The sequence below is a fragment of the Equus asinus genome, chromosome 2 (assembly GCF_041296235.1).
Source record: "Equus asinus isolate D_3611 breed Donkey chromosome 2, EquAss-T2T_v2, whole genome shotgun sequence".
NCBI lineage: Eukaryota > Metazoa > Chordata > Mammalia > Perissodactyla > Equidae > Equus > Equus asinus.
Window position 1 is genome coordinate 59,371,035 of NC_091791.1, and position 25,747 is coordinate 59,396,781.

Sequence of the window (25,747 nt, forward strand, 5' to 3'; positions counted from 1 at the left end):
TGCTGTTTCTCAAATTAGACAGTTATAAGGAAAGTAAAATCTTTTGGGTCCCCACATTTCCAACAAGAGTGGAAAAACAGTTTATTTACATTTCCCGCCTGGCCCTGGGGGGAACCACCTCTCCTGCTGTATAGGGTTGCTGGTGTAGAAGTTTATCTCCAGGGCTGTGTTTGCTCCCCATCCTCTCCTCTGCCACAACCACCACCATCACGGTCAGCCACTGTCACATCAATTTATTGATCCTCTGTCAGGGTGTGCACACAAAGAGGAATCAAAGGAGCAAAGCTTGGTGGGAAAGAAGACAGCAAGCAGAGAAGCTGAGGCAGAACCAGTTAGACCTACTAGGATGGAGACTGCACCACGCTAGACAGGGCCGCAAGGGGACACCTTCCGTGACACCAAGCAGCCTAGTGAGAACAGCCTCCTGGCCTTCTGCCTCTGACCGAAGCCGTGGCCTGCGGAGCAGTGGCCACACAGCAGTGGCCCAGCGCCAGCTCATTTCCGAGGCTGAAGAATGTCAGAGCGCTAAGGCAGTTTGCACAGGGAGACTCAGGGCGGGCCTGTCAATTCAGCCAGCTCACTGAAAAAGCCACCTCCATGTTCCATCTGCCTAGTGGGGATGTGAAGGTAGGCCCGGCTCCCTCTGCGAGAAGCCTGGGCATGCTGGTCCTCTCGGGGCCCAACGTTCTCACCACACGGCCCCGCTCCGGTTTCCTGGAGGCTCCCCCAGGAGCCTGTGGGGGGCGTACTCCAGGCAGGTGCTCGCCGTCAGGTGAGGCAGGCACTTGGCGTGGTAGGAGAATTGCAGGAGGCCGTGGTTCAGAGGGCACATCACCGTATGTGAGCCAGACTTCGGAGCATGGTCACAGCTGCCGAGGAGGTCATCGTCCCAGCCAGAGTCTGCGTCCCAGACCTGCACCCTCAGGGGCCCCCCCGTGGCCAGGAGCACGTCCCCGAAGTCCAGCCGCGTCTTCCACCTGGGGTTGTTGTCGTCCCACACGGTGCCGGTCCTCAGCTCCTGGCCTCCAAAGAAGACCTTCACGTAGGCGTCCGTGGCAGTGAACATGTCTCCCCACAGGTCTCTCGCCAGAAAGCTCATAACCTCCAGCCGGGCCATGCCCCTCTGCCGGGGACAGCAGTCGTGGCTGGTGGCCTCTGAGCCATGGCATACACACTGGCAGGGGTCTTTGGGGCTCTTCTGCTGCCCCGGGGGGCAGGGCCGGCTGCAGTCCCTCCAGCGGGCCTTGTCCCTCAGGTACTTGCTCACAGCCTGCCTCAGCGCCTCGCGCCGCGGCTCCTGGCTCTCCAGGAGCATGTGCAGGGGCTCCAGGCTGTAGTCCACCAGGCCGGGCCTGTCCTGCAGCGAGGCCACCCAGGCCGAGAACTGCTCGGGCTCAGCCTGGTTCGCGAAGAGCAGGTCGTGCATGGAGCTGTGGTGGCCGCCGACTACTTCAGAAATGCGTTCCCGGTAGGCCTGGTGGAAGGAGGTCCCCAGCTTGTGCTGCTGCTTCTTCTCCTCACAGGCCTTGTATTGTGACGAGGAGCTGCCAAGGCCGCCTATGTTGACCTCAGCCTCCACGGCCAGGCAGTCCGCCACCTCGTCGGCTGTGAGCCCTTCTAGGGCCAGCATGCAGGTGCGCAGCGCGGTGAGGGCCGAGAGCCGGCCGCCCAGCTCCATGGAGCGGATGAAGTGGGTGCCGTAGTTGGAGATGAGCCTGAGGTAGTCAGGCTCGGTGGAGGCGTTGAAGTGGGGTGGAAGTGCCCTGAGGGCCCTCTTGAAATCAGGGTGGAGAGGGGGAGCGTGCACCAGGCGAAAACTGTGAGGGGAGAGCAAAACATCAGGTGGCCATATTTCCCCCATTCATTAACTCCCTCAAGATCGTCCGAGGTCACGTGTAAGGGGCAGAACTAGGACTTGAACCCAGGTGGCCTGGCTCTAAATTGCAATCTCTCAACACTGAGCCAGCAGGGAAATCCGGTCTATCTGTGGCCCCTTGGTGACCCAGATACTTTGTATAGGTATTTTTGCTCTTCCTTTTCAAAATAAGAGTTTTCTTTCCTTTTTACTTTCTAATTGTACAAGTGATGGTGCTGTACTAGTGGCAGCCCTGGCTCTGGAACCTAGCCGTGCGGCCTTCGTCTCTCTCCACTGGATTGGTCGTCAGACGCCTGGGCTCCTGACAGCTCTGGCCACACAGGCAGGAGGTGCTCTACTCACCGTGGGGGAAACGTGGTCTCCTGGTGTGAGAAGTCAGGGCAGGGGACTCAGGGTCACCCATGGAGACCACGCATTTCTTGGGTGGGACCCAGGTCCCGAGGGCTGGGGCGTGACTGCTCTTGCTCAGCACTGCAGCCCTGGTTCCCAGCACAGAGCTTGACAAGGCAGGCACAAATAGCGGTGGGATGGATGAATGGGGCCCAGGGATGGGAGGGACCCAGCCAGGTCCCCTGCCTCCCTCTCCCATCCAAGAAGGACCCCACAGAACGCAGGAATGCCCAGGAGAGAGGCATCAGGTGCTCAAGAAACCTGAATGGCACTGTGCTGGGGCTCTCAGGAACAGCCTTGCTCTTCCCCTCCACCTGCTCTCTCCCCGGGCTCTTCCGGATTAGGGCCAGAGGGCGCAGTGCCACCTGGTGTGTGAGAATCAGGACTGCGGGGTTCTCCTGGCGGAAGCGGCCTCCGAGTCCAGACCCTGACTTCCAGAGCTCCTAGACCAACCTGAGTTGCCCACACCTTTTTCAAGCCCCCTCCATCCCCACCTCTCGCGCTCACCTGTAGAAGCGACACTCCACTGAGTCACTGCTGAAGCTGTACTGGTCCTGGTAGGTTTTCTGGGCCGCGAAGTCAGCAGCCTTGGAGTGAGAGCCGGCCACGGTCACTCGTGCGTTGGCACTGGGCTTGGGGGTCACCTCTAGACCCACCTGCCAGTCGTTGCGGATGCTGCCAGCTGCTTCCCGGGCAACGGCCTCGGTGGAGCTGCCCTTGGCCCTGACCACGTGGCGCCGGCAGCCTGAGCCCTGGGCGCGCCAGTCAGTGAGCGCCAGGGGCAGGCGCTGGAGGGCGTCCTGCTGCAGGGCGTTGCGACAGAGGGTGCAGGTGCCATCAGGCCGCAGGAAATGCTGGGTGTCCACCGGGAAGGAGCCTGAACGCCGGAGGCTGGTCACGTCCACGCCTTCCCCTGCCAGCCACGAGCCGGGCACGAAGGGGCGTTTGCGCCGGCACTCGGAGCGCGCGGCTGTGTGGCAGGGGGCAGGGGCTGGCGTGGGCAGCAGCAGGAGGAGGAGGCCAAGGAGAAGCTCACGGGCGGCCATGAAGCTGTGGAGACAGGGGACATTTGGGCTTTGGGAAGCTGTGGGCAGAGGCTTGGAGGATGGCTGACCCCTCTCCCCAGCTGTGGATTATCAGGGCCTATGGAATGGGGAGGAACGCAGTGTCTCTTAAGTCATCAAATGTCAGAGCTGGAATGGCCATTACAAACCTGGTTCACCCACCACATTGTACAGATGGGCCCAGAGGGGGGAAGTGACTTGCTCAGGTCACACAGCCAGGAGGAGCCCCTTGTTAGGATTTCACTATTTAAGGCCTAACGGGAATCTAGATTGATGGCTTTGTTGCCAGGACCACAGCAGCTGCAGGGGGGGGGGGGGGCGGGGGGGGGGGGGGGGGGCTCTGAGTAGCTGTAGCAGATTTGGGGAGGGACCTGGGGACTCTAGAGAAGGCTGGATTCTGGAGAAGTGTCACTTTTGGCACTGGAACAAGCCATACTTTCCCTAGCTCCTCGCTCATTCTCTCTCTCCCTCACTAAGCCCTTGACAGAATCAGGAAAGAAGTGAGGGTGTGCATTGCCCTTATTCTCCCCATTTTCCCTTGGTGTCCTCCCATGGGGAGCCCCATGGAAGAACATGAGCCTGAATTGCAGAATAAAAGCAGCCACATGGACTTAGCTCCTGTGTGGGGAGGGCCCTTGAGTTTGCTCTCCAGATCTCCTGGCGCTTGAGTGGCCTCTTGGGCACCTCGGCCACGCTCTGCGGGATTTGGGCAGCGACTGCGAGCTGGCGGCCTAGTGCCTACTATTGGACAGCCAGTCAATAGCCAGCAGGTTCTTCCTCATTTTGAGGTGGCTCTGGAGCCTCACCTGGGTCAGCTTATGATCTGGAATCTGTTCTCTCTACCTCTGTCCAAACTGAGCTCCTCGGAGGCCTTTGCCCTTGACACCTGCCAGGGACGGCAGCTTCTCTGAGACATGGGGGTTATGCAGAGCAGGAACTTCCCCTGCATTCCCACCAGAGTCTTCCGTGCCTACGCAAAGGAGCCGCTTGAGTGGTGGAATTCGCGGCAGCGTGGCAGGCCCCAGGGAGGTAAAGAGGGAAGGGGAGTATGTCAGAGGCTCTCGGATCACCCACCTAAGAGGCCAGCGCAGCTCATCGCCTTGATCCAGAGAACTCAGTCTCCGTCCTGGCCCCACTCATATTATCTCCCAGGGAGCCTGTTTCCAGCTTTTTCAGAAGCTTTAACTGTCAGCATTTGAAAGGGCCTTAGAGACTATGTGAAGACTTAGAGACGCTGTGAAGACTCCAACCTCTTCATTTTATAGATGAGGGTACTGAGGCCTGGAGCAGGCACGCGCTGCCCACCCCAAGTCTCTTGTCTTACAGATCACAGCACTTCCTACTCCATCAGGTTCTTCCCCTAAAGGGGCAGCCCCACTCCCGTGCCCCTCTGTCCGCAGCCCGAGTCTCCCAGCCTCCTGCTTCCTCCGTACCTGGAGTCCGGTCTTGAGATGCTCCTCCACAGACACCCTCTCTCCCCATGAGAGGCACCTGAAATGGTGGCGTCAGCCCCCAAGACAGGCTTACCGCACAGCTCATCACCCAGGCCACAGTTCACATCACGTCTGCTTCCTGCACCGCCCCTCAACTGTGGTCACAGGTCCCCTTTGCTCTCCCCCCTCCCGCTGACACCCACCCTGCCCTCACCTCCTCATCCGGCGCTGCTGACAGCCCAGGAAGCCAGCTGTGAGGGCCAGTGGTTCATCCTCCAAGCAGAGCTGCCTGGGCGTGGGGACCTGGGGCAAACAGGAGAGGCTTGCGGGGAGTGAGCACAGCGGCCTGTGGACTTGGAGCTTCAAGTCTGGGATTTTGAAGAGGCCAGCAGGGGCACTCTCCCTGCTTCTGCCCCCAGTCCCGCATGTGTGAGATGGAAGAGGCAGTGGGGAGGCAGCTTAGAGCATGGGCTTGGGAGCCAGGCTGCCTGGGCTGGGGCCAGCTCGGTTATGCTCTAGCTGTGTGGCCTGGCAAGCTTCTTTAGTCTCTCTGTGCCTCAGTTTCCTCAAATAAAAAAGGGGATAGCAATAGTATAGGCCCACAGGTTGGGAAGATTAGGGTAGTCACAATGTTTGAAGTACCTAGGTTAGTGTCCTGCCTCAGCAAGGGTTGGTACAGGTGACCACTTCCTCCTCCCCGAGCAGTGGAGGGGCACAAACGTTGTTCAGTCCTCCTGGCCGACTTCCTGTCCACACCCACAGCCCAGCCCAGCCCAGGCCCTGAGGCCCAAGCACACGCCCCGGACAGGGTCTTCTGCTTTGGGAGGAGGATCAGTGGCGCGCTGGTCCCCAGCCTCCTCCTCAGCTCTGGCCTGAGGTTGCAGCCACAATGCGAGTGGGTGGACAGCTGCGGGACCCTGCTGAGGGGGCCCAGGGTCTTCTTCTTCCTCTGCTGTACCTCAGGTCGGGGGGGGGGGTGAGGTTTCCATGGGTTGAGTGACTCACAGAGCAACTTCTGGGGGGGCAAAGTCACACTGGTGTGAGGCGGAGACAGCTGGGTATGTGGGGAACCGTTCTCGTAGTTCACCCTCCAGCTGCATACGTGACAGGAACAAATAGCCACAGGCCCCAGACCACGTGTGACACTATGGGATGGCTCATCCCTTGAGTTTACGTCCCCCCTTGTGTCCCTGGCTCTTACGGGAACAGGGGCTTAAGTGGCCTTCTCGGAAGCCGGCCCCATCTTCTCCGCGCAGTGTCCCCCTCCCTCTCCCAGAAACTGCGCCCCCTGACCTCCTTCTAGCTCCTGCCCCAGCCTGACTCAGATGCTGAGGCTGTGAGTTTAGTTCTAACTGTTCTCCGAAGACCAGTTTGAGGCACATGGAAATCCTGCAAAAAATCTGTAGGAAGAGAAAGGCGAGCTAGAGCACGTTCTGATCCCGGCCTCCCTGGAAACTCGCTGTGTGACTCTCAGTAGTGGTCTTAACCCTTTTCTAAGCCAGTTTCCTCATCTATTCAATCAAAGGGAGCAGCTTGGGATTTCCAAGAATCCTTAGATTCTTAATGATGGGATGCCCATTTACCAGGTTTTGTGTGGGGCATGAAGTGGCTCATGTCCAAGAGATGTGTGTGGGGCCATTAAAGAGCAGAGATAACAGGTAGGTTTATAACCACTGTTTTTTGACCTATATAACTGATGACAGCCATGCTCTCCAGTTAAACTTAGACTTGAAATGTGCTTTTAAACAGTTTTTCCTCAAAACATGTTTCAACAAGAAGACAATTTGTTCAATTGCTGGACACCATCTGTGTGGTTTATCATTAACAACTTTATTGGGATGTAATTGACATACCGTACAGTTCACTCATTTACAGTGTATAATTCCTCGGTTTTTAGTATATTCACAGAATTGTGCAACCACCACCACGATCAATTTTAGAACATTTTCTTCACTCCCAAAAAGAAACCCTGTACCATTAGCGGTCACTGCTCACTTCCTCCCACTACTATCTACTTTCTGTCTCTGTGGATTTTCCTATTTTGGACATTTCATATCAATGGAATCAGACAGGATACGACCTTTTGTATCTGGCTTATTTCGTGTAACATGATAGTTTCAATGTTCGTCCAAGTTGCAGCATGCGTCAGTGCTTCATTCTTTTTCATGGTAGAATTATGTCTGTTTGTGCGGACAGACCCAATCTGCTTACCTGTTCATCAGTTGATGGACTTTTGGGTCGTTTCCACCTCTGACTATTACGAATAATGCTGCTGTGAACGTCTGTGTACAAGTTTTTGTGTGGACGTATGTTTTCATTTCTCTTGAGTAAATATCTAGGAGTGGAATTGCTGGGTTATATGGTAACTCTACTTTTAACTTCTTAGGAACTGTTTTCCTATGTGGCCTCACCATTCTACATCCCCACCAGCAGTGTACGAGGGTTCCAGTTTCTCCGCATCCTTGTTATTACCTGACTTTGATAGAGCCATTTTTGTGCATGTGAAGTGATATCTCACTATGGTTTTGGTTTGGATCCCCAGTGGCTAAGGATGTCGAGCATCTTTTCATGTGTTTATCGGTCATTTGTATATCTTATTTGGAGAAATGTCTATTCAATTCTTTTGCCCATTTTTGAATTGGGTTATTTGTCTTTTTATCGTTTATTTATAATTGTTCTTCACATATTTTGGATTCTAGACTATCAGGTACATGATTTGCAAATATTTTCTCCTATTCTGTGAGTTGTCTTTTCACTCTCTTAATGGTGTCCTTTGAAGCACAAAAGTTTTTAATTTTGATGAAGTCCAATTTATCTACCTTTTCTTCTGTTGCTTATACTTTTAATGTCATGTCTAAGAAGTCTTTGCCTCACCCAAGGGCATGAAGATTTACTCCTATATTTTCATCTAAGAGTTCTACAGTTTCTGCTCTTAGATTTAGGTCTATGATTCACTTGGAGTTTGCTTTTCTGTACGGAAAGGGGTCCAACTTCATTCTTTTGCACGTGGATGTAGTTTTGACATATATTTTTTTAAGGTTACAAAATATTTACTCTTGACAGAAAAGCTCCGTGGATATTCTTCAGAGAATGCAGGAGGAAGATACTGATCCTGTTTGCATCTACTTATGTAAACTGTATCTACTACCCACACTACAGACACGAACTGCAACCAAGGAGAGAACAAAACAAGTAGATTGTGATTCTTGTGTGTATTTTAAAGATCCAAAATGCAGTCACGGCTGTCATTCCTTTCATCCTGTGATCACTCTTTGTTCCCTTTCTTCGCAGGTTTGTGAAACTCTGCTTCTCCTCCCTCAGCCCGCAAACGTGTTACGTAGTTATGCTCAAGTTTTCATTTAGTCTCATGAAATGAATTGCAGAGTCTTTCCTCTTTTTCCATTCTGGGGAAGTTTGTAGAGATTGGCACTCAGTTTTTGTGGTTGGGTAGATTTTTAAATACTGAGTCCACGCCTTCAAAATTTATAGTTCTATTCTGGCTTTCTGGTTTTTTTCTGGTATCGGTTTTGGCAGGTTACGTTTTTCTAGGAAATCTTCCAGTCTGTCTAAAATTTCATAGTTGTGGCCATGAAATTATTTACAATAGTCTCTGTCTCCTTTTCTCTTTTTAAAAAATATCTTTCTGAGTTGACAGTGATGTCCCCTTTGTGATCACAAATTTTTTTTATTATGGTTTTTCTCTTCTTTCTAGATTAGTCTTGCTAAAGATTTTTACATATTCTTTCAAAGGATCTGCTCTTGGCTTTATTGATCCTATTGTATCATTTAATTAATTTTGTTCTTATCTTTCCATTTACTTCCTTTTTCCTACATTCTTTGGGCTTCTTATACTGTTCTTTTTCTAACTTCTTGAGTTGAACTCTTAGCTCATTAATTTCTAGCCTTTCTTCTTTTTGAATGTAAGCATTTAAGGCTCTACACTTCTCTAGGAATCTTTTTTCATTACTGATTTTAGTATAAAGTTTTAGTATAAAGTTTTTTTCATCACTCTCTAGTTTCTTAACATTTTCTAAATTTCCTTATGATTTTTCTTTGACCTGTGAGTTATTTAAAAGTATGCTTTTTAGGGGCTGGCCCCGTGGCCGAGTGGTTAAGTTCGCGCGCTCCGCTGCAAGCGGCCCAGTGTTTCGTTAGTTCGAATCCTGGGCGCGGACATGGCACTGCTCATCAGACCACGCTGAGGCAGCGTCCCACATGCCACAACTAGAAGAACCCACAACGAAGAATACACAACTATGTACCGGGGGGGCTTTGGGGAGAAAAAGGAAAAAAAATAAAATCTTTAAAAAGTATGCTTTTTACATTTCCAAGAGAAAATGGAGTTCTCAGTCTTATCTTTTGGTGATCGATCTCTAATATAGTTGCATGGTAGTCAGAACATGTTGCCTATACGACACCCATTCTTTGACGTTTGTTGACATTTTCTCTGTGGTCTACTAAATGTTCAGTTTTTGTGAATTTCCCGTGTACTCGAGAAGAATATCATTTGTCAGTTTTTGGATGCAGGTTTCTATGTTCAAATCTGTGGCCTCTTGATATATTAATTTCTGAGAGAATCATGTTAAAATCTCCCATCGTGAAGACAGATTGTTCGAGATCCATAGATTTCTCCCTATAGTGAGAGTTCTGTCAACTTTTGCTTTATGTATTTTGTTAAACAAGCTTAGTATTGCTTTGTCTTCCTGGTGAATTGAGCTCTTTATGTAGTAAACCTTTTAATCCCAAACAATGCTTTTTGCCAAAATGTCAGTTTTGTCTGATATTAATAGAGCTATCCTAACTTTCTTTTTTTATTGTTTTTAATTGTGGTAAAATACACATAACATAAAATTTGCCATCTTAATCTTTTTAAGTGTGCCAACTTTCTTTTGATTAGTACTCACCATAGAGATCCTTTATCTTACTTTCTAATTCCCTTTGTTCTTATGTTTTAGGTGGGTCTCTGTTAAACATAATTATTTGGATTTTTGTTTTGTCATCCAATCTGAGAAACTATCTATGTGACCGTGCATTAAGTCCATTTATGATTATTGTGATTACTGTTCTACTGGAGTTTATTTCTACCATCATGTGTTACGTTTTTTCACTGACCTGCATTCTCTGTGCTTCCCCTCCTCCTTTCCTGCCTTCTTTTAGAGTGACTGAACTTTTAAAAAATTACATTCTTTTCTCTGTCCTGGTTTAGATCTTAGAATCTTTCTGATTCTTTAGTGTTTACCCATAAAAGTACTAACATGCGTTCTTAGCAAGGTCTGAAGTGGGTTACCGTCGTTCTCATTTCCAGGGATACAAGGATCTTTGAATGCTGTGAGCTAAAACCACCTTTCTCATTCCGAGGGTTGTTTTTGTCCAGTATTTCAGTTCTATCCTACTTTTCCTCTACTAATTAGTCATTGATTGGTACTATTACTTGATACAGTCAACGTTTGTTTATATTTACCCACATTTTCCAATTTCTTTGCTCATTATTCTTTCATCGCCGAGCTTCCTTTGGAGATAATTTTCCTTTTCTTACAGGACACGGTCAGAAGTGCCTTCAGTGGGTGTCTCTGGCAGCACACACTCTCGGTTCCTGTTTGCCTGAAACATCTTTTCTTCGTTCTTGTTTTTGAATCATAGTTTTGTCTGGTTGACACTTTGAAGTTGTTGCTGGTTGACACCTCTCTGCACTTTGAAGTTGTTTTGCTGTTTCTGGCTTCCATTGTTGCTATTATTTAATTGCTATTCCTTTATAGAGAATTTGCCTTTTGGGGAGGGGAAGGACTGTTTTTAAGATCTTTTCATTTTTTATTTTTCTAAAATTTTACTACAAAGTCTTTATCTAGATATGAATTTCTTTCAATTTATTCTGTTCGGGATTTGTTCTTTCTGAATCTGAGGATTCACATCTTTCATCATTCTGGAAAATATCTTGGCCATTATCCCTTCATATATGCTGTCTCCCTCATTCTCTCTAGTTTTGTTTTTTGGAATGCCAATTCGACATGTAATAGAACTTTTCACTCTCTCCTCCATGTCTATTATACTCTTTTTCTTATTTTCTACTTCTTATCTCTCTGTACCGTGTCCTAATTATTTTTCTCCAGTCCTTTGTTCCAATCCACAAATTCATGCTTTAGCTGTGTCTAATCTGCTATTTAATCCATCCACTGAATTTTAAAATTAGGTAATACATCTACCAAGATGCAAAGATCAAAACAGCATAAAAATATATATATAGTGAATAATCTTGCTCCTGCGAGATTATTTCTTCATCTGCTCTATTCCAACTTACCTATACAGGTATGCCTTTTTTTATTTTTCAGTTTCTTTGGTGTCCTCTCAGTTTTTTCTCACAAATATAAGCAAATACTAGAAGAAATGCTTTCTTATTTTCTCCCTTTATCACACGAAAGGAAGCATATTATACATCTTTATACTTTGATTTTGTTATTTAAATAACATAGTTGAGGGATCTTTCCACATCAGCACATAGAAAGTTTTCTTATTCTTTTATTTTTTAAAAAATTGTTGCATAGTATTTCATTATATAGATGAAACATAATTTATTTGACCAGCCTCCTGTTGATGGACATTTGAGTTATTTATAGTCTTTTGCTTGTACAAACAATGTTGCAATTGAATAACCGTGGATTATTTTGGATATGCGATGGTGCATCTGTAGAATAAATTCCCAGAAGTTGAATTGCTGGATCAGAACCCCGTGGGTGTTTAATTTTGTTATAAATTACATATATATATGTAAATATATACACATGTAAATTACATACTGTAGGGGCATTAGCTGGTGCACCCCTTTAAAAACCATGTGTCCTTGAGTCTGCTGTCAGGGCTGTGTGCCGGCCCTCACGATGATAACAGTCCTGGGCTTGGCCAACCCGGCTGCTTTCTCGTGGGAGAGTTAGCACCATGACCCTTGCCATCTGAGGGAACACGGAGGCCCTGCGGCAGGCTCTGATCCTTGGAATGCAGGTCACACAGGGATGGTCCCCCTTGGCACGCACGCAGCCTTTGTTCCTCTGCCTACAAGCCAGCTTCTCTCGGGGCGGTGGCCGGTTCACGTTGCTGTCCAGCCGGCCACCGCTGGACCTTCCCTGTAAGTAACTCCCAATAAGCCCATATGTCTCGTTCGCTGTCTCCGGGTCTTTTCTTTGATCTCGTGGCCACCTATCCCACCTGCTCACCCAGCTGGGTGTGTGACGGAACACATCCATATCCACACACACACGTGCACACATATCCATACATTGCACATATACATATATAGTATGCATATACACACACACACACATATATGAGTATGCATGCACACCCTCCGGAGGGCTGGCCCCAGTTTTCACTCTTACCAGCAATGCCTGAGTGGGCCTGTTTTCCCTCAGTCTTACCTACCCAGTGTGTGGTCAAACTTCCAGGTTTTTGTTCAGTTAAATTTTACTTTCAAAGATTTATTTTTTATTTATAAACTCCCTGTTTCATTCTGTTTCAAATTTTGTGATTATGTTTTTTGTTACTTAAAAAAATTTAAAAACATTTAAACATGCTCATTTAAAATTTTACATCTAGTCATGCCAATATCTGAAGCCTCGGTGCGTCTAATTCTTGGTGGTGTTGTATCAGCTGAATCCCCGCTCTGGGTGGCTTGCGTCCCTGACTGTTGGGCGTGTGGGTTCGAGCGTGGGCTCCTGCCGGGCTGCTCTGTCTCTGTGGGAATGCCCCACGCCTGAGCTGAGACTACTTCTCCAAAGCAGGTTTGCATTTGCTTTATGAGGCCCCTCCCGGCTTTACCCACCCACCTGCTTATATTTACTTTTTGGTTTGGCGTTCTTTGACCCACACAAAGAGTGTAAATTTGAACCTTAAATGCAGGGAAGGTAGGTCTGTGGTCATGATGTCTCAGGAGAGACTCTGTCCTTCCACTCAGATTTGAGACAAACAAGTGTCCTTCTGGACTCCCTTTCCCAGCAAATAGATCCTTTTGCTAATCTACGCTTTCACGCACATTATTAACCCTTTGAGAACTTATTTAGATTTCATGTGGGATGATCTCAGTTTCATTTCACCTCCCCTCCCCCTCCCCAAGATCTTCTTGCCAGTTCCTCTGTGGTCGTGGTAACTTGGGCTCTGGTTCTCCTGGAGGGACACACACCCTCAGGGCGTCCGTAGCTGGTCTGCCTGCTTTTCTCTTTAGTTCTTACTCCTTTGGTTTTTGGCTCCTCAGGATTTCTCTTACTAATTTTCCATTTCATCTGTGCTTTCTGATACATGTTATTACATTTAATCCGCCTTTCTAGAGGTTTTGTAGCAGGGGTGCTTTTAAGGATAACTATTCTGTAATAATTGATCTTTCAAATATTACTCATTCAATAAATATTTATTCAATAAATACTTCATTCAACAAATACTGAATGAAATAAATATTGATTGATTGCCTACTTTCTGCTAGTCTAGTCTATTCTTTCTATTTTATTCCAAAAGATTCAAAAGACTCTGACAAGTATAGCAACCACCTGTTAATTCACACACCATTAGATGAAGGGGAAATTTTTTCCTGTTTTAAGAAAGCGATCTGAGCCCATGGCAGGTGACAACAGTTTCACGTGAGATCAACTCACCCTAGACGCACTAAGAGGGCACTGGGAACACCCTTGAGTCGAGGTTCACCTCACCACATTAATTTCTGCTGATTAATAAAATGGATATCCAGATTGCTAATGTGCATACCATGGAAATGAATAGTAGAAGTAGAATTTCCTGTCTTTTTTTCTATTAATCACTGAGAATAATGAAGGTTGCTATAAGGATATCCTCCTGTGGGAATCTCCCAGAATGCCAGTACTTACAGGAACTGGAATCACATCACTCTTCACTCCTCACTCTCCCCTGTCCATGTTGCCTTTCTCTTTCAGCCGTCAGAGTCTTCCATCTCCTCTTCTTTCTCTGCTCCATTTTTTCCTGAAACCAGACTGCCTTCTTGGCTCACTCTTCTGCTTCAATGGTTCCCTTATGGCTTTTTAAAAATGGCAGTCCAGCCTTCGCAATTGGCTCGTGTGGCTCCCTCTCTTGATTTTGCACAGCACAGACTTTACAGTTTACAAAGACATGCACATACATTATTTCATCTACACCTAACACTGTTGTGACATAAGCAGAATATTGTTATCCCTAATTATTTTATTTAATGAAAAATTGAGTCCCGGGAAGAAGAAGTACTTGCCTGACGTTACACAGGCAACAAGTGGCAGAGCAGGGACCAAGCCCAGGTTTTCTGGCTTGAGGCCAGCGCTTTCTCAGGAGCCCAGCACACAGACAGTGCCGAGTAAATCCACATCCAAGTGAAATTCCAATGTCTGGAAAATTTGGATTTCTAACTCATCAGTGAGCTCCCAATTTTCTGACATTTCTATTAAAGAACACTAGGTCTGGGATTTCTCTGTAAGAGTGGTGGCCTCAGATTATAGAGTTTAAAAAATTGATGTGGGTTTTTGTGAATGTTCTGAGGGCCATGCTTGGCCATGTCTGAGTGTTTGCGATGGGTTACTAATGGCCAAGGACTTGTGAAAACAAGCGTCTCACAGAGCTCAAACTGGAATGGAAAAAAAGTTCTGGGTAAGAATCTGACTAATGGCTCTTTGGAAGACCTGAGCAGTGTCTGAGACTTTTCCATCTGCCTTTCAGCTAGAAAAGTTTCTTCCTAAAACCCCACAGCCTCATGCATTTGACCAGCACAATGCACTGTGCATGTTCATCTATTGTGTAACTCATCGATGATGTCTTTTCTGAATACCTACTATGTGCCAGGTGCTGATGATTACGGAGAGAGTTACAAAGGCACACAAGACAAGATTCCATCCTTAAAGGGACTATAGTCCAGGGAAGTTGTAGCACCATGATTAACCTTACAGTCTTGGGATCCGGACTGCCAGGTCCAAAGCCTTGTTCCGGCACAACTAACAATCAACTTGGGATAAGCATCTCTTTAAGCCTCAGTGTCCTCATCTATAAAATAAGCTCAATATTTGTATCTACCCAACTATGCCTGTAACTCAGAGTATTGCTGTGGACATTAAATGAAGTAATGTATGTAAAGGGCGTGACACAGAGTAAAAGATCTGAATAAAAGTTAGGTCACTGGCATAACATCTTAAATGAGGTTTGGGATGTGTGGCTTAGAAACGAGGAGCTACAGTGGTCCAGAGCAGTGGTTTTTGGTTTGGTTAACCCACTGTCACTAGAATAGGATGCTCTTGAAGGATTGGTAGGTGGCAGAGAATGTGCAGAAGTTTCCAGGGAGAGGAATAGCAAGAGCAAAAGCATGAAGGCAAGAAAGAGACTCACATCAATGAGATAGCTTGTGCTTATGGGTAGGACGAATATCTAGGGTACGAATGGGTAGGTATTAATAATTGTAATTGTTATAAGTATACCATGTTTAACTCTCACTATCTGCCAGGCACCTTGGAAAGTACTTTATAATTACAATGTAAATTAATCCTCCCAATAGCATGTGAAATCTGAAACTCGTCAGCCAAATATCCCTTCTAGGACAGAGCCCCACACTGAGGAGAAATGGCTGGGAGCAGACTCTCAACTGAACAGAACAGTGAGGAGACGAGCAAACAGAAGATCTAGAGAAAAAGAGGAGAGGGTATCAGAGGAAGCAGCTCTCAGACTCCTCTAAAGCCGCATTTAAAAGACATCTTTTGGTACAACAGAAGAGGGAGTCCTAGAGTCGTGAATCTTGGTCAAGAAAGCCTTGCCCACTCTCCTCATCAAGGGGTACAGGGAAACCTGTCTCACTTAAACATGGGCCACAGAAAATGACTGAAGAGAAGGAACCCAGCTTCATTCAGGCTTCTTGTAAGAAAAAGAGACTAATAAGCATAGTAATAGGTCATCAGATAATGGAAGTCTCTAGAAAGACACACCCACTAAACAAATGAAAATTTTAGTTTAATATTTTAAAATAAGCTAAAAGAATTTTTAAAAAAATGACTGAAGCTATGAAATTAAACCATAATTGAGGGTGGTAAAAATTTATAAATGAGATGATGGGACAAAACAAAGACTTGAAAAGGGTTCACATAGAATTCAGTAAAGAAAAACTACTTTAAAAATGAAAACTAAACTAGAGTGAATACAAGACAGAATAAATAACACAAATAATAGCATAAGAGAAATAAAAGATGAAAAAGAGGAAAATTTAAAAGAAATAAAAATAAACTGGAGAATGGAAAAAAGAATGTATGAGAGAAAGCAACAGACATGGAAGACAGAGAAGATCCAAGCTGTGTGTGAAAGAGGACCGAAGGAAGAAACTCAAGCAATGAGACAGAGCAAACACACAAGCATAGCGAAAGATGCCAACGTACTTCTCTCTGTAACTGACAGAGAGCAGACAGCAATACAATCAGTAAAAATATAAAAGATTTGAACAAAAGAATTGATAAGCTTGACCCCATGGACATATTTAGGACACTGTGTCCATGTACCAAAGAAATACACCTTCTTTTTGAATGCACAGTGAAAATTTCTCTATGTTGGCCATATGCTGGGCCATAAAATAAGTCTAGAAAATGGATTTAATTTCAATAGATTGAAATTTTACAGAAAATGCTCTAATACTCAGTGGATTAAGCTAGAAATCATTAACAACAAAAAATGAAAGACAACCTCAAAGATGTTTGGAAATCAACCAATATCCTTCAAAATAACCCTAAGTCAAAGAATAAATTAGAAAATACTTGAACTGAATAATAAAAATATCACATACCAAAATATGTGAGATGCAACAAAAGTCATGCTTAGAGCAAAATTTATAGTCATAAACGCATATATCAGAAAGGAGATTTAATATCAATGATCAAAGTACTCATCTCAAGATGTTAAAAAAGGACAACAGATTAAATTTAAACAATGTAGGAAGGAAATAATAATAAAGCAGAAATTAATGAAACAGAAAGCAAATATATAATAATAATAAAAATAAAGCATTAGTTGGTTTTTTTAAATAAGAAATAAAATTTATTAACCCTTAGCAAGACTGATATAGAAAGAGAGGAGGACCTGCCTGGTGATGTAGTGGTTGGGTTTGCATGCTCCACTTCAGTGGCCCAGGGTTTGTGGGTTCAGACCCCAGGCACAGACCTACACCGCTCATCAAGCCATGCTGTGATGGTGTTCCTCATACAAAGTAGAGGAGGCCTGGCATAGCTGTTAGCTCAGTGACAATCTTCCTCATGCAAAACAAGAAAGATTGGCAACAGATGTTAGCTCAGGGCCAGTCTGCCTCACCAAAAAAAAGAGAGGGAGAGAAGGCACAAATTGGCAATATCGGGAATGAAGAAAGCAGTATCACTATGAAGTGTATATTAAATGTTAAAAAGATCATATGAAGATATTATAAATAATTTTATGCCAATAAATCTGATAACTTAGATGAAATTAATACACTTCTTAAATCAACAGCTTACCAAAACTAACATGGAAAGAAATAAAAAACCTAAATAATTCTACAGCTAGAAAATAAATATTTTTCCTTTTTTAAATTAAGATTTGCATACTATAAAAGTCATTCCTTTAAAATATAAAATTGAGTGGCATTAAGTACACGCACAATGTTGTGTAGTCATCACCACTAGTTCCGAAACATTTTTGTTACCCCCAAAAAGAAAGCTCATGTCCATTGGCAGTCACTCCGCATTCTTTCCTCCCCTTCCCCCAGTCCCTTGCAACAACTAGTCTACTTTCTCCCTCAATGGATTTGCCTATTCTGGACATTTCACATAAATGGAATCGTATCCTAGGTAAATGTAGCCTTGCGTGTCTGTCTGCTTTCACTTAGCATAAGGCTTTCAAAGTTCATCCATGTTGTAGCAATTATCACTACTTTGTTCTTTTTATGTCTGAATAGTATTATTAGTAGTATCAATAGCATTAATCGCTATTAATTGTATGCTTAATTACTATTAACAGTACTATTAATTACTATTAACAGTTCTATTACTAGTACTATCAGTACTGTTAATGCTATTAATATTATTAATTACTATTACTATTAATTACTACTAGTAGAATCAATAATATTCCATCGTATGGTCAGACCACATTTTGTTTATTTAACTGTCGGTTGATGGATTGTTTCCGCTTTTTGAACAGTGGGGCTGTGAGCACTCATGTACAAATGTTTGTGTGGACGTACATTTTCGTTTCTCTCGGGCATATACCTAGAGGTGGGCTTGCTGGGCCATACGGTAACTCTAGGTAATAAACTTTTTGAGGAACTGCCAGACTATTTTCCAAAGTGGCCGCACATTTTATATTCCCACCAACAGTGTAGGAAGTTTCCAGTTTCTCTTTAACCTAGTCAACACTTGTTATTATCTTTTTGTTTACAGCCATCCTAGTGTGTGTGAAGTGGCATTTCATTGTGATTTCGATTTGCATTTCCCTGATGACTAATGATATTAAACATCTTTCCATGTGCTTGTTGGTCATTTTGTATATCTTCTTTGGAGAAATATCTATTCAAATACTTAACCCATTTTTAAATTGAGTCGTTTGTCTTTTTATTGCTGAGTTGTAAAAGTTCTTTATACATCTTGGATGCCAGGCCCTTTTAGATATATGATTGCAGAAGTTTTCTCCGTTCTGTGGGCTGTCTCTTCACTTTCTTGATGGTGGCGTCTTTTGAAGCTCAACAGTTTGTGATTTTGATAAATTCAATTTATCTGTTTTTTTCTTTTGTTGCTTGTGCTTTTGGTGTCATATCTGAGAATCAATTGCCTGATCCAAGGTCCTGAAGATTTATGACTATATTTTCTTCCAGAAGTTTTGTATATTAGATCTTACCTTTAGGTCTTTGATTCATTTTGAATTAATTTTTATAAACAATGTGAGGTAAGAGTCCAAACTTCATTTTTTTCCCCATCTATATGTCTAGTTGTCCCAGAAGCATTTGTCGAAAAGACTAATTTTTCCCCATTGAATGATCTTGGCACTCTTGTTGAAAATCAGTTGACCGTAATTGTATGAGTTTATTTCTGGATTCTCAGTTCTATTTCATGGATATATGTCTATCCTTATGCCACATATAAGTACCTTAGTACCACCATGTCCTAATTATTGTAGCAGAAAATAAATTTAATCTGTAAAAACAAAACCAAAAATCTTCCCAAAAAGATAACTCTGGGCCCCAACGACTTGACTGTGGACTTCTTCCAATTATTTAGGGATGATATAGCACCAATCTTACGTCAAATCTTTCAGTGAATAGACGTGGAAACATTCCCAACTCATTTTATGAGGTCAGAATCACCTTGTTACCTAAACTTCAAAAGGATACTGCAAAAAATGAAAACAACAGATTAATCTCTCCAATGATCATAGACGTAAGTATTCCATAAATATTTTAGCAAACTGAATCCAGCAATATATTAAAAGGATAACAAACGTGACAGAGCTGGGTTTATTCCAGGAACAGATGCCAGGATAGTTTACAATTTGAAAATCAATCAGCATAATTTATCACATTAACATACAAAAGGATTAAAATCATATGGTAATCTCAGTAGATATAGAAACAGCATTTGATAAAATTCAACACCCATTCATGATAAAAACTCTTAATAATCTAAGACTAGATAAAAACTACAGCTAACACCATTCTTAATGGTGAAATATTAAAAGCTTTTCCTTGGAAAATGTGAACAAGACAAGGGTGCTTGCTTTAGCTAATTTTATTCAATATTATATTGGAGGTTATTGCCAGTACAATAAGGCAAGAAAAAGAAATAAAAGCATATGCTTGGAAAGAAAGAAATAAAACTACCACTTTATGAAGAAGACATATTGAATACATTGAAAATTGAAAAGAATCTAATAATAAACTATTGAATTAATAATAAATTAGCAAGGTCACTGAATTCAAAGTCAATATCCCAGACACAATCATAAAGTAAAATTTAAAGAATGATTCAATTTATTGTAGCATCATAATACATCAAATTCCTAAGAATAAGTTTAACAGAAGGATGACCCCTATACAGAAATCTACAAAACAGTACTGAGATAAATAATATAATGGAGGGATATACCATCTTCATGAATTAGAAGACTTAGCATTGTAGAGAAGTCATTGCCCCCAATTTGATGTATAGGTATAATGCAACCCCAGTGAAAATCCTAACATTTTATTATGGAAATTTACAGGCTGATTCTAAAATATATATGGAAATGCAAAGGGCCAAGGATGGTCAAGAATATATATAGGAAGAACAAAACTGGAATGGAGAACTGATGTCATCAAATACAAAGACTCAATATAAAGCTATAGCAATTAAGTCAATATGATATTAGCATAAGTATAGACAAATAGACCAATGGACAGAATAGAATCCAGAACACATATATATGGTCATCAGATTTACGACAAATGTGCCACTGAAATGCAATGAAAGAATGTCTTTTCAATAAATGGTGCGTGACATTTGGATATCCATATAGAAAAACATGGATCTTGGACCTCACTGCACCTCATATAAAAATAAATTCTAATTGAATACAAAACTAAATGTGAAAAGACGATAAATCTTCTAAAAGATAACATGAGGTTATCTTTAAGACCTTGGTGAGGTAAAGATTTATTAATTAGGATTAAAATAGGGCTTACTATAAAGGAAAAAATTGATAAATTAAAGTTATGAAAATGAAGAACTTCTGTTTATGAAAAGATATTAAGGGAGTAAAGAGGATAAGCCACAGAGTGGGAGAAATCATTTTTAATAGATATATCCAGCAAAGGATTAAAATTCAGAATATAAATAAACTTCCACAAATCCGTAAGAAAAAGGCAAACAACCCAAGATCAAACCATTTAGATAACTAGCAGTGTCTTTTAAAGATAAACATACATATATCTTATGATCAGGCAATCCCACTCCTGGGTATATACTCCCCAGAAGTGATTGCTATGTCCAACAAAAGATATGTACCGGAATGGTCACAGCAGTGCTATTCATAATGGCCCAAGTGGAAACAACCCAAATGTCCATCAACAATAGGATGGGTGAATAGACGGCAGTGCAATGGAGTTCTACACGGCAACGAAAACAGTGATCAGCTGAAACAAGAAACAATTATTGATGAATCTCACATATAAAATTTTGAATACAAACTGTATGATTCCACATATAGAAGTTCAAAAGAGGGAAAACTAATCGATGGTGAGAATGCTGGTTCTTTTGTGAAGAAGGATTGGGGACGGGGAAGGTACGTGGAGGGGCTTCTGGGGAGGTCCCAATGTGTGACTGTGTGAGCAGTCCTTGTAAGGATTGAAGGAGACAACGCAAAGTGCTTCAGACAGTGTCTACCTCCAGTAGATGCTCAAAACAATGTTTTTTAATTTGATCTCTAATCCTGTAATCACAGACAGGTGTCTGACATTTATTTCTTGACCTGGGGAGTAGTTACGTGAGTTACATGTGTATATTTCTTATATTCTATTTGTGTACTTTTGGGTATGTATGTTGCTCTTCAATAAAGAAGTTTATCTTCTATGAAGAGATACTATACTTTAAAGACACGTACGGAGCTATTTATGATTTGCCTCAAAGTAATCTGATGAGGATGGAGTGTGCATGTGTGTGCGCATGTGTGTATGGGAGTGGGGAGTGTATAGATGAAAGAAGTTGTCTACAAGTTAACTATTAAAGCTGGCTTATGGGTACACGAAGGCTTATTATACTCTTTGCTTTTGTATATATTTGAAATTTTTCATCATAAAAAGTTAAAAGATAAAAGCAAAGAGCCCCAAGCACCAGAGTTTAGCTAGCGACATAGTGCAGATGTAATTTACATCCCTGTCCACCCTGGAGAGCAGGGGAGATCACTGGAAGTGTCATTTGCAGAAGGACCCCTAATCCTACTGGGAGAACGTGTTCAAGGATGGGTATTAGGCCTCTGGGACCCAGAGGCCGGAGAGTTATGTACAGAGAGTGTTGAAAATCTAGCGCTGTACCAGGAAGATAATCAGTGAATTGCCTGACTCGGAAAACTCTCTCAAAGGGCAAGACCTTTAGCTATTAGGAGTCAGTCTTGTTTTAACTCCGTCGTCAAGCTTCTCTTCTGACTGCATGTGCTCGCCTCGGTGTCAGCTCACCCACTGCTGTGGCTTCCACTGCCACTCAGAGACCGGCGATTCTCAGATCTCTCCCCAGACCAGGGAGCACCCAGGGCAGGATGCTCCCTGCATGCTGGGGGAGAGGGCTTGCCTTGGTGGAGTCCCAGAAACCTCAAACTCACTTTGCCCCAAAAGAATCTCTTGCCCTTCTGAACCTCTCCTCTCGGTTTCAGAGGACGATTCCGACCCGCTTCTTGTCACCAAGGCAAGAACCAGTGGGATTGTCTTGATTTGCTCCTCTTCTCTCTGTCGCACCCCCTGCCCCCACACTCCATCAACTGCTATGTGCTATCTAGTGTATTCACCCAACTGCTTCTCATTCTGCAGCCCCTTTCCTAGACCTGCAGCCAGCGTCCTGGGTCAGGCCACCCCCTCTCTCCCATGGCCTGTTGCACAGCCTCTTGTGTGCTCAGATCCTCTCCTGTTGAACAGATCCCTCCCTTGTCCAATCACCTAGGAGATAAATGTGCACCTTGGGAGGGGCCCCGAGTAGGAGCCAGGCATCTAGAGGGTGCAGAATGCTGGAGGCAACGGAGGTGGCAGGGAGGGGAGGGTGCAAGCTGGAGAGATTACAGGATTAGAGATCAAATTAAAAAACATTGTTTTGAGCATCTACTGGAGGTAGACACTGTCTTAAGCACTTTGCATTGTCTCCTTCAATCCTTACAAGGACTGCACACACAGTCACATAGTAAAGGTCAGAGCTGGGATTTGAACCCAGGTCAGCTCAGAGCAGAACTCCTGTTCTTAACCACCAGGTGGCCTCCTGGCAAGGTTGGGGCAGCCGGTGCTGAGCTACGGCGGTTGGGGTGAAGTGCCAAGCAGAGCAGTCCTTGCCTGAGCAGTCTCTGGCCCTCCTAGCCCACGTTTTCCTGTCCTTTCTCATTTTCAGATGAGGAAAATGAGGCTGAGAGGCCCACAGCCAGCAGGAAGCGAGCTGGGACCGACCCAGATACTCTGACTCCAGAGCTTCCTGGAAGCGGCGATCCCACGTGATGAATATGGCAATGACCAAGGAATGGGGAGACCCACTTCCAGGCCGGGTGCACTTGTTCATGCATGAAGTGGAGGCAGTGGGAAAGCTTCGAGAGTGCCCGCCTCTCCATCCGTGCCCAAACTAGCCCTATGCACTGCCTGGGCTGTCACGAGGGTCAAGGAACTAGAGCCTGGCAGAGCGCTCTAGGGACCGGGAAAGGCGCTGTGCGTGAATAAAGGCAGTGAGCAGCCATCACAGGTCCTCACTGTGGTCACACAGCCACGCCGAGGGAGGAGGGTGCTCTAGGTGCCCAGGGAAAAGACTAGACCAGTGGGCGGAGAGGCAGGCTGAGCTCAGAGCAAGAAACCACTGTCTTAACAAGTTAGAATCATCTGTCAGGAAATGAGCTTCCTTTGGCGGTAGTGAACGTCCCACCACTGGCGAGCAGCAAGCAGCTGCTGGGGGTCTGCACTGGGGGAGACATGGGCTGGGTCCCCTCAGCTCTGAGACCGGCTCTCAGTGAGGGTCTATCTTTCCAAGAGGCTCTGCTTCTAAACACACGGGAGTTCCTAGATTAGAGCCTGATGTGTTTGAAAGGTTCCTGTCAAGAAGTGGGGAAAATGCTATTTTAAGTTCACCAGAAGCTTTTTCTGTTTGTTTTCAATGGTTTGGCGTAGAGCTAGAAGATAGAATTTATCTTTGGATTAAAGATTGAGCTTTTGTTAAGAACAAAATGCACTTTACAATGGGCCTTTGGAGAAGCAGAAGGACAGGCCAGGTCCCGGGGGCCCTGGAGACAGGCCTGCGTTGTTGGAGGCGGGTCTGAGAGGGGCTGTGGTGACAAAGGTGTCTTCCCTGTGACTGGGTCCCACAGAGGGCTTCCCGCCTGGCCTCCGGGGGTGGGCTGGGGGAGTTGATCTCCTGTCCCACCCAGGGCAGGTGACATGTGACATGGCAGCAAGCGGGGACAGCAGGGATGGCAAGCTGGGGGCCTCCTTAGAGGTGGTAAGCCAGGAGACTGCATGGGCATCACATCCAGTGCCCAGTTGAAAGCATTCTTTGCTGTGGCGTAATGCCCTCCTGTCACCCCCAGGGGCCAGGCGGGCTCTGTGGAGTGTCACAGTGCAGTGGCTGGGCCCAGCAGGGCCCTGCCAGCCCTTCCATCGGGGCCAGAGCAGGAGCAGGGGTGGAGCACTGACTGCACTGGAGCGTTGGCTGGGGACCAGTGGCCCCGGGGCGGATTTGTAGAGCTTGTCGCCTCTCCTCAGGGGCTGGCAGGATTTATCTGGGTGGGGAAAAGCTGGATAAGGTGGGTTTCCTTTGGTGGCTTCAGCAAGGGCCAGGATGAATGCTAACTGGTTCTCAAAGGGAGTGTGACGTGTCGGGGCTGGAGGAGTCAGGAGCATCTGCTGGACACAGAGATTCTGACTCTAACAAGGGCACTACAGAACTGTCCGTGTTGCAGAAACGTTCCAACAGCCTTTCATCTCCTGGAAAGAATTTGCATCAAGAGAAATGCACTCTGCAGGCGTCTTTGTTGTTTCTTGCAACCCCAGAGCAGTTCTACCCATTTTAGAGGGACTCATACTTTTTCCATTCTGGCACCCACCTGGAGACAGTTAGTAGGACTGAGGGGAGATGGGAGACAGAGGTAGGGAGGCTGGAACAACCCCATTTAGTTCCCACTCTAGGATGAGGAAGATGGCAAGAAGGCCCATCCATGGTCTGAGGAGATTTGGGATTGGAGCAAAGTCAAGTTCACTGAAGGCCCACCACTCTCTGGGCAGCAGGGGCTCTGAGCAGGACAGGCCAAGAGCTGCCCGAAGCCACATTACAGAACCTGCACAGTCTGCAGCAGGCTGTCCTCGTCCTCAGAGCCCAGCAGCAGTAAGAATCGGCCCCCAGGTCTCAGAACCCAGCCGGGGAGAGTCCAGTTAAGAGTTTTATAACAATTCATGAATTCATTGCACGGCCAGGGCATCTGAGGAAAGGACATTTGCAGAAAGCGTCTGGTGGAATAAAAAGGGGAGGACCATTCGCACCCTACCTCCTCCCAGTAGCCCTAGATCTGCCGCCTGTCAGCCCTCCTCTAACTACAGCCACCTCCTAGCCCTCTCTTTCCCAGGACCCAGCATCTGAGAGAAGACACGTACCTTGAGTTTCGGCTTCGCGGGAACCCAGGCATCCCGAGCTGCTCTTCAGCAGCCAGCAGGGCCGGCCTCTGGACTGGATGGAATGATCTGCTAGCTGGCGCCACACAGCTCTGCTGTGGCTCCCTGGGAGCTCTTCCAAGACTCCCTGAGGGCTGTAGTACAGTGCTCAGCTGTCATGGAGCAGCAGCCCTGTGAATGATGACCATGAGTATCCCAACAGTTTTTCTGGTGGGAAAACTGAAGCAGAGTGGAGGTAAACCGGCCGAGGCCACGCTGCAGGAGAACATAAGCTCTGACAGTCCAAGCCGGATCATCTCGGATCCTGCTTCCAGATGCTCTAGTCCAGACAGGGCTCAGCCAAGAGGAGAAAAGCACATGGCTCACGGCTTGCCCTTGGACTTCGGGGTGGCCTCTCCCCGCTCACCTCGCAGGCTTGCATCGCCCCCACAGTCTCTGTCGGGAGACAATCCCTATGGGTCTCAGTATGTCTCCTTACAGCTTTGTTCTGGACTAACTTTCTGAGGATTTTTGCAGAGCAAAGGGCCCTGGAAGACAAAGATCTTGTCTCTCTCCGGGGCAGAGGGCAGAGCTGTTTGCTGTTCCACCAGGGCAATGATTGGGCAGGTTTGCTAACAGTCCCCTTATAGGATTGGAATTT

The 25,747-nt window shown here is 45.4% G+C and overlaps 1 protein-coding gene across 1 annotated transcript; it reads right to left on the reverse strand.

Moving 5' to 3' along the window:
• Positions 1 to 218: 218 nt before the first annotated feature.
• On the reverse strand, positions 219 to 4,899 carry PRF1 (perforin 1). Its single transcript, XM_014840306.3, has 3 exons — positions 4,764 to 4,899; positions 2,774 to 3,316; positions 219 to 1,817 (listed from the first exon to the last, which is right to left on the reverse strand). The coding sequence occupies exons 2-3, from the start codon at positions 3,310 to 3,312 to the stop codon at positions 689 to 691; spliced, it is 1,668 nt and encodes a 555-aa protein (XP_014695792.3). The 5' UTR covers positions 3,313 to 3,316; positions 4,764 to 4,899; the 3' UTR covers positions 219 to 688.
• Positions 4,900 to 25,747: the final 20,848 nt, after the last annotated feature.

Excerpts from the sequence above, each read along its gene's own strand:
- PRF1 (XM_014840306.3), bottom strand. The coding sequence starts at position 3,312 with ATGGCCGCCCGTGAGCTTCTCCTTGGCCTCCTCCTCCTGCTGCTGCCC. Across the intron at positions 1,818-2,773 it reads GTGGAGTGTCGCTTCTACAG|TTTTCGCCTGGTGCACGCTC; the intron begins GTGAGCGCGAGA and ends CTCCCCTCACAG.